The sequence below is a fragment of the Cucurbita pepo genome, chromosome 11, assembly GCF_057944985.1.
Source record: "Cucurbita pepo subsp. pepo isolate OVF chromosome 11, ASM5794498v1, whole genome shotgun sequence".
Taxonomy (NCBI): Eukaryota; Viridiplantae; Streptophyta; class Magnoliopsida; order Cucurbitales; family Cucurbitaceae; genus Cucurbita; species Cucurbita pepo.
The window spans coordinates 3,515,579-3,524,671 of NC_141808.1; the positions used below are offsets into that span (position 1 = coordinate 3,515,579).

General features: G+C 38.7%; 2 protein-coding genes across 2 annotated transcripts; both read right to left on the reverse strand.

Moving 5' to 3' along the window:
* Positions 1–240: 240 nt before the first annotated feature.
* Positions 241–4,583, reverse strand: LOC111805875 ((R)-mandelonitrile lyase 1-like). Its single transcript, XM_023691146.2, has 4 exons — positions 4,469–4,583; positions 3,012–3,665; positions 1,139–1,988; positions 241–372 (listed from the first exon to the last, which is right to left on the reverse strand). The coding sequence occupies exons 1-4, from the start codon at positions 4,569–4,571 to the stop codon at positions 333–335; spliced, it is 1,647 nt and encodes a 548-aa protein (XP_023546914.2). The 5' UTR covers positions 4,572–4,583; the 3' UTR covers positions 241–332.
* Positions 4,584–6,020: 1,437 nt separating this feature from the next.
* Positions 6,021–8,876, reverse strand: LOC111805062 ((R)-mandelonitrile lyase 1). Its single transcript, XM_023689931.2, has 3 exons — positions 8,716–8,876; positions 6,279–7,773; positions 6,021–6,198 (listed from the first exon to the last, which is right to left on the reverse strand). Exons 1-3 carry the CDS (start codon positions 8,792–8,794, stop codon positions 6,159–6,161), a joined length of 1,614 nt encoding a protein of 537 aa, XP_023545699.2. The 5' UTR covers positions 8,795–8,876; the 3' UTR covers positions 6,021–6,158.
* Positions 8,877–9,093: the final 217 nt, after the last annotated feature.

Consider the following 9,093-nt stretch of genomic DNA (forward strand, 5'->3'; position numbering starts at 1 on the left):
GCTTGATTAGATATTTTATAACTTTTAAATATAATTTAAGTAAAATTATAACTTGATATATTAAATATTTAAATATATTCTCCCAAAATTCATATAAACGAATAAGAAAATGTTTTATCCCTCGAGTTAATAATATATATTTTTTTCAATATTATTTATTATTGCATAAAAGATTAAATTTTAACCTTACAAAAAAAAAAAAAAAAAAAAAAAAAAAAAAAAAAAAGATTATGCAATATGGTTGGATTTACAAAATTGTCTTTGGTCAAACCTTTTAATTCTTAGCCTTTATTATTATCTTTCTTGTAGCATTCTTCCAATCTGCCATTTTATTACACCCCTCGTTGTTTTAGCATTTGAAGCCCAACATACCTGCAAAAATAATTAAACAAAAATTATATTTTTTATTTTTCTAAAAAAATACATATATGACTCTACATTGGTATGATATTGTCCAGAGCTTTGCTTTAGGCTTCTCCTTCTCCAAGAAGCTTTAAATTAGCCGATGTGGGACTTTTATCATCGAACACTTCCTCTCGAACAAAGTACGCCTCCCCTTAATCATTTTTTACTAACTTTGAGGAGACCTGACTCCTTTTCTTTTGGAGTTCTTTATTCGACATTTGAGAATTTTTGTTCGATATTTGAGGATTTACCAGTATATTGGCACGACTAATTGGCCGATATGGGACTTTCATCATCCAACACCTCCCCTCGAACAAAGTACACCTCACTGCCTTCGAGGAGACCTCCCTTGTTCGACATTTGAGGATTTACCAATATATTGGTAATTAGTCGATGTGGGACTTTCATCATCTAACACCTCCCCTCAAACAAAGTACGCCTCCCCTTAATTGAGGCTCGACTCCTTTGAGTCTTAGTCATTTTTTACTGCCTTCGAGGAGGCCTCCTTTGTTCAACATTTGAGGGATTTACCAATATATTGAAACGACTAAGTTTAGATGAACACGACTCTCCACGGTCACGGTATGATATTGTCCACTTTGAACATAAACTCTCATGACTTTGCTTTAGGCTTCCCCTAACCCTAGAGGGGAGAGAGAGGATCATTCCTAAATTAGCTGACTTTCATCATTGAAGATTGACCACTCAATTATTTATTATATTAAATACTGACCGGCCGAGCATCATGAGGGTGGCAATAGGGTTAGATCCCGGCGACACGGCGAAAGTGGAGCCGTCAAGAACACGAAGATTCTTTAGTCCGATGACACTATAATTACCGTCGACCACTTTTCCGACCAAACATCCACCATGGTAATGCCAATACGTTGTGACTGTCCTCTTACAAAACTCCGCCACAGAGCTATAATCCGACAAGTTTTCCGGCAACGGAGGCCCTAAAAACTGAATTACTCTATTACCCTCCAAATCCCTGGTTTTAATGTTTTGTATGATTTGGGTTTTTAGAAAATCCCCCACTTTTCTCACTCCTCCAACGCATAGCTGAATATCAGCAGGGTTAGAATAGTAATTGAATCGCACAATGGGGCTGGTTTTGACGTCGGTGGAGGAGTTCAGGCGGAGAGAGCCGACGGAGGTGAGTTTGGAGAATTTGCCGCCGATGGTGGCTATGCTGAGGTTGACGGTCGTGGAGTTGGGGGGAAGGAGGCTGAAAGAAGGAGGGATTGAGAAGGGTGACGTGCTGGCGATGGATTGGAAGTAGTAGGTGTTGTTGTTTGAGATACCGATCACTTTTGAAGAGGTGAAGTCTAGTGGAAATGGAAGAATTGGAACGACGCCGACACGGGGATTGTCCTTCATGAACTCACCCACGTGTGGGTTGTGGAGGATGAGGGGAAGGTTTAAGGATGAAAGATGGGATTTTGGGCCAACCCCACTTAGGAGAAGAAGCTGTGGGCTTCCAATGGCTCCTGCACTCACAATTATCTCTCCATTCTTGCGGATGACTGCTGTGTGTTGCTTTCCTTTTGAATCAGAATACAAAACCCCATTTGCTGATGATCCTATAAACCATTCATACAGATTTTAGTGGAATAAGTTACTAAACTATGGAGTAATTTGAGTAGAATTGTTAGTCGACTTTGTACAAAGTTCGAGAAGGATAATATATGTTAGTGGTGGACTTGGGCTGTTACAAATGGTATAGAGCTAGTCTCGGTGTGTCAGCGAGGATGCTGGACTTTCGAGAGGGATGGATTGTAAGATTCCACATCGGTTGGAAACGTTCCTTGTTAGAGGGTGGAAATTTTTCTCTAGTAGACGCGTTTTAAAAATCTTGAGGAGAAGCTCGAAAGAGAAAGCCTAAAGAGGATAATATCTACTAGCGGTGGACTTGGACCGTTACAAATGGTATTAGAGGCACCAAATGGTGTGCCTTCGAGGACGCTGGGCTCCCAAATAGAGTGAATTGTGAGATCCCATATTGGTTGGAGATGGGAATGAAGCATTTCTTGTTAGGGTGTGGAAATCTTTCTCTAGTAGACGCGTTTTAAAAATCTTGAGAGGAAGCTCGAAAGAGAAAGCTGAAAAAGGACAATATCTACTGGCGGTGGGCTTGAACTATTACAAATGGTATTAGAGACACCAAGTTGTGTGCCTACTAGGATGTTGGACTCCCAAGTTGTGTGATCACACATTGATTGGAGAGAGAGGAATAAAACATTCTTATTAGAGTGTGAAAACCTATCTTTAAGACGAGTTTTAAAGACACTGAGGGGAAACTTAAAAGGGAAAACTCAAAAGATGATAATATCCACCCGCGGTGGGCTTAGACTATTACAAATGGTATCAGAGCCAGACACTGAGCCGACTCTGGGCTCCCAAGGGGGTGGATTGTAAGATCCCACATTAGTAGAAGAGGGAATGAAGCATTACTTGTAACGATGTGGTAAATTATAGAGGAGAAGAATCGGTACTGGTTGACAAATTGTAGAAGCATTACTAGTTATTGTTTTCTCCACTGCAAGTACTTATGAAATGTATGCTCTTTTCATAACTGCAACAACAAACAGAATTGAAACACTAACCAGAGAAGATAATTCTTTCGACAGTAGCCCGAATAGCGACTTTGAGATTTCCGGGTCGTGCCTTATTGAGAAGCTCCACAGCTCCATGCCTATTCCCATTGTCATCAAAAATAGAACCAGTAATTTTAGTACCCACAACGTCTCTCAACTCAAACCCATTATCAGGCACAATTCCTCCTTCAACAAGAATCCTTCTAAAAGCATTTTGCCAAGCATTCAAACTCGGCCTATACACCAAAGCTTCTTCAACCCATTTATACGCCTTCTCCACCATTTCCATGTCAAATTTCTGCACCCCTAACTGTGTTTTGAAGAAATCCGTGTTCGGTTTCGAGTACACGCCGCCGTTGATCATGCTAGTGCCACCAAGAACACGCCCTCTTAGGTTCTGCACACCCTCCTTGGAAGTGAAACGATTGTAGGGATTTTTGCCATCATCTTCAACGGTGAAAACGTTGAGTAAAGCTTGTTCTTTAAGCACTGATGGGTATTTATTGGGTTCACTGCCCCTTTCAATAAGGAGGGTTGAGAAGTTTTTTGATAATGTTGCAGCTAATGGGCACCCTGCCGTTCCTCCCCCTACAATTATGTAGTCATACTCTTCCTTTTCTGGAAAATCATTGCCATCTCGTACGAATTTCATGTAGCTAATATCTACGCACACAAAAAATCGTACAAATATTGATCAGATTTTTACGATAGAGACTAAATTGTTATAAATTATAAACTATATCCACTAAATTATTAGCCGCTCAATTTGATGGACTAAATTGTTACAAAATATAAGTGTGAGGATCAAAACTTTATGGATTAAATTGTCTGCATCCCCTGTTGTAACATGTTAACGTTGCTTACTCTTTACTTCTAAGAGTGAACACTATCCCCTCAAATGAATAGCGTTTTTCCAGCATGATTTGTCATCACTCACATACATCCTAAGAAAATTTCTAAGAGATTACCTAACATAGAATTACTCTATGCAAAAACGAACTATAGAGTTCTTATGAGTGAACTACCAAAAAGGAAAGTGCAGTTTGTTTGTATAGATAGTAACTTTCAAATATTGTATGATGTTGTTCTTAATCCTCCTATTCATACGATCGCTCTCATTCAGATATGACTTTGGTTAATTCGTGTACCCTTCATTTACTTAGGTGTCACATGCTTACCAGATTCTGCCTTGGTTCGTCTCTAAACTATATATTATGAGTAAGTAATGTGAACATGTTGTAAGGAATGATAGAGAATTAAAAAAAAAAATTATTATCTAACCATATCTTAATTACTTTATTTAAGCCTAAGTATGGTTGATTAGGATACGATAGAACACGTTATAACATTCACAATTTTCATGCTCAAAATTAACTCAGTGTCAATGTGAGCATATCTCAACGATCACCAAACCCTGACAATAACTAACCGAAAGAACAAGAAGAAGAGAGATCGAAGGAATTTACCTTGATTGGGTTGAGTGTTGGTAGAGATTAAGAGTAGTAATTGGGAGTGAGAGAGAAAGAGAAGTATGAGGAGGAGAAAGGTAGGCATGGTTGAATTCTCCATGAACACCTCCCTCCATAGTTGCGATGTCTATATAGACACAGGATTCTATGTAATTCTTTAAATTGGTTTAAAGATATTTTCTAATATGTTAGTCTATAACAAGTTATTAAATTAAATACTTAATAAATGGCCATAATAACTTATTTTACTTTTGCAATCTATCTCGATTCAAAACGGAAACTAAAGATGATATTGGACTCAACATACCATAATTATGAAAATAAATTTATGGGAAAATTTTCGAGTATTCAACTAGCCTATTCATGAATGTAATATACGTATATAGAATCAATAAACACTTTGATTACAGTGGTTGGTTACCATTTGTGGATATAGAAGATTTTGTTCGCTGTGAACTAAGTAAATCTTTGTCTCTTTGTTTAACTTATATTTAGAGGTGTGTGAGTAGGATCGATATTGCTTTAGCTTCCACTACAACAGTAAAAATATACTAGTCAAATCGTTTTGGGACCCAACTAATACTATAGCACTCTTGTACGTTTGTAAGAAAAATTATGCGCTAAATCATGAGGTGCCTGTGTTTGACGATAGATTGTCGCACATAGAACTTTTCACTCCATCCTTCCACGAAAATTTTGTTGCTATGATTGTCTTTCTAGGGACGAGCTCAATGGTGTTGCATCTAGCCTACTTTAAGGTGGCCCCCATATTTGAGATTTTTTGTTGGAATAGCCAACCTCTCATTTGGGCTGATTTTTAGCGTTTGAATCTTCTTGCTTCAAATGTTGCTTCAAACATTATGTTGTGTGAACTGAGTAATTGGAGTAAAGGTTGATTAGGGTTGTCGCCAAATCTTTCTATCGTACATCACATATTTCGCGTACGAGTTGGATTACATGTTGACTATCGAGCCGAATAAGTTGTTTCCAAGCTGTCAGAACTAAGTAAGTCGAGCTGAGTCGTATGAAGCTGAAGACAGGGCAATCGCTAGTCACGTGAAGCAAGTGGGTTGGTTGTGGACGTCACACGGGCTAAAGTGCGCGCATGTTAGGTCGTCATGTAAGCTGAAGACAAACGTATGTCGACTTTGGGTCGTGAGACGTGTGCGACAATGCATATCTAGGTGGCTGGATCTAACACCAGTGTGGGGTTACCCTACCAGAATATCTGGCCTATGGATTCGTCTTCTCAATCTGATTCTCTAAAATCGTAACTCTTCTCTTGTTGAGGGGTTGGGAGGGAGTCGCACGTTAGCTAATAAAGGGGGGAATCATGAGTTTATAAGTAAGGAATAGATCTCCATTGATACCATACCTTTCGAAGAAATCAAAAGTAAAGTTACTAGAATTTATCTATTTTTCTCTCAAACGTCCCTAAATTTAAACAATTTTCCATCATGTATTAGCTAATAATGAGTTGAAATTTTGTAATCAATCCCATTTCAAGAATTAAAACATAAAACATAAAGTTTATCCAAGTTCTTGGGAATAAATAAAAAAAAAAAAACATTTTTTTTTATTTCTTAAATTCGTATACAATCTTTATAAACTAAAAATATAAATATCAACGATCAAAACACATATAATCCAACAATGTCAAGCAATAATCTCTCTCAATCGACACTCCTTAACTTGATCTTTGTTGCAGCACCTTAAGCCCAACATATCTGCAAAACAATTTCAAAATTATTAGTTCATGGAAATAAAAACATAATCAGAAAATCTCAACTTTAGCTTAACAACTCACCGGCCAAGCATCATGAGAGTGGCCATAGGATTAGTCCCCGGCGAATCGGAGAACGTGGAGCCATCCACTACACGCAAATTCTTCATTCCGATGACTCTGTAATCACCGTCGACCACTTTTCCGACCAAACATCCACCATGGTAATGCCAATAAGTCGTCACTGTTTTCCGGCAATACTCTTCAACAGAGCTAACATTCCACAAATTTTCCGGCAACGGAACCCCCATAAACTGAAACCCTTTATTACCCTCCAAATCTTGAGTCTTAATCTTTTCCATCGTTTGGGTTTTAAGCAAATCCCCCACTTTTCTTACTCCTTCAACACACCGAGCAAGATCATCCGGATGCGAGTAATAATTAAATCGAACAATTACATTGTTCTTCGCATCGGTGGTGGAATTTAAACGGAGAAATCCCTCAGAATGAACTTCCGAGAATTTCCCAACAAAAATAACCAAGCTGGGGTTGATCGAAGTGGCTTGAGGTGGAAGAAGACTGAAAGTTGGGGGACCCGAAAACGGTGCAGGGCTCGCAAAAGCTTGTAAATGCACATTGTCCTGCAATGTCCCGACGACTTTTACAGAGGAAGAAGCCAATTGGAATGGAAGCACGATGGTGGCGCCGAAACGGGGATTGTCGGACATGAATTCGCCGACGTAGGGCTGATGGTGGACGACGGGGAGTTTTAACGATGAAAGATGAGATTTTGGGCCAACCCCACTTTGAAGGAGAAGCAGAGGACTTCCGATGGCGCCGGCGCTTAAAAAAATCTCACCTTTCTTGCGGATAAACGCTGTATGAATCTTCCCTTTTGAATCTGAATATGAAACCCCATTTGCTGATAAGCCATTAAAGAGGATTCGCCGGACAGTGGCGTTAACAGCGACTTTAAGATTCTTGGGCTCTGCTTTATTGAGAAGCTCCACCGCGCCATGTCTATTGCCTTTGCCGTCAAAGATGGAGCCGCCGGTTTTAGTGCCGATTAGGTGTGTCAAATTGAACCCATTATCAGGGCCAACGCCGGCTTCCAATAACGCTGATTTAAAAGCGGATTGCCAAGCGTTCAAAATTGGCTTGGAAACGACGGTTTCTTCGACCCATTGATAAGCGTTCTCCACCATTTCCATGTCCCAATTGACGCCGGCTGTCTCGAAGAATTGGCGATGGCCTCTTGAGTAGAAGCCGGCATTGACCATGGTGCCGCCGCCGAGAATGCGGCCTCTGATGTTCTCCACGCCGTCTTCGGAGGTGAAACGTTGGAAGGGGTTTTGGCCATCGTCTTGTGCTAAGAAGGCGTTTAATAGACCTTGTTCGTTTAAGACGGAGGGGTATTTGTTGGGTTCGCTGCCTCTCTCGAGAAGGAGGACTTTGAATTTTGATGATAATGTTGCAGCTAATGGGCAACCGGCGGCTCCTCCTCCTATTATTATGTAGTCGTATTCTTGTTTTTCTGGTAGATCGCCGGCGTTGTGCACGAATTTCATGTAGCTAACATCTGAACAAACAGAGCACAAAACAATCAAATTTTATTCAGGACAATCCCCTCGTCCCTTTTCAACACATGGCTTTCCCGTTCCCAACAAACCTCGCACTAATGGAGATAATATTCAGAGATTATAAACAGATTAGTATTAATTGATTATAAACCCATGATATTTCCTTAAATTAGGGGAGACTTTTTCCTAAGACATTTTATTTTTATTAAAAAAATTAAATAAATAATTTGAACCATCCAAATCAATCTAACCTAAGGATTGGATTAGTCATTATTTAACGAGGGTCATTTAGTTTGAAAAATTGACAACACCAACCCGTGGATTGATTTGTTAAAAATGAAAAACTCTGAGACCATGTTAAGAATGAGTAACATAAGTGGAATTGAAAGTTCGAGAAACATAAATGGGATCAAAAGTTCAAGAAACATAGATGGGATCAAAAGTCCATCATCCTCTTCTGATCTCTGTGGTGCCAACTTATGTTTCTTGACTTTTGATCCTACTTATGTTTCTCATTCTTAACATAGTATCAAAGCAGGAGAAAATGAAGAATAGAAGGAAAGTGACAGAGATTAGAAGAAGACGACAAATGAATTGGGATCACCTTCCACAAGATATATCATCATTTTAAACTCACTTCAATTTCTCATTCTTAATAGGATTGGGTATAAAAAATGTCCGAATCCAACTCAACACAACTCGAGAACACTCGTAGTGTAATAGCTCAAGTCTACCACTAATAGGTATTGTTCTCTCTCGGCTTTCCTTTCTGGTTTCTTCTCAATGTTTTAAAATGAGTTTGTTAGGGAGAGGTTTCCACACCCTTATAAAAAATATTTCGTTCTCGTCTCCAACCGATGTAAGATCTTACACCTAAAATCTATAAAGAAACGAGTATAAATTTTTATAGAACAGAATTAGAAAGAGGGTTTAATTCATACCTTGATCGGGGATAGTGTCGGAGGAGATGGTTCGGAATTGAAAGGTAGAGATGAGAATGAGGAGGAGAATGGTAGCCATGGAACGCTCAATAATTGTTTATATCTTCAAGTTTGCAACGGTGTTGGGTATTTATATACATACAAACTTCCACTCTTAATTTGAATGCAACTAAATTACTATTGATTTTCAACCAAGCTAGTCTTTTCTTGTGTGCTGCTGCACATTTTTTAAATGAAAATTTATTTATATTCATTTTAATTTTCATTATCATTATCAAAAAAAAAAAAAAAAAAAAAGATATTTTGAAATATGACGAAGATATGGTAACAATCCAAGTCCACTACTAACCGATATTGTCGGCTTTGATTCGTTACGTA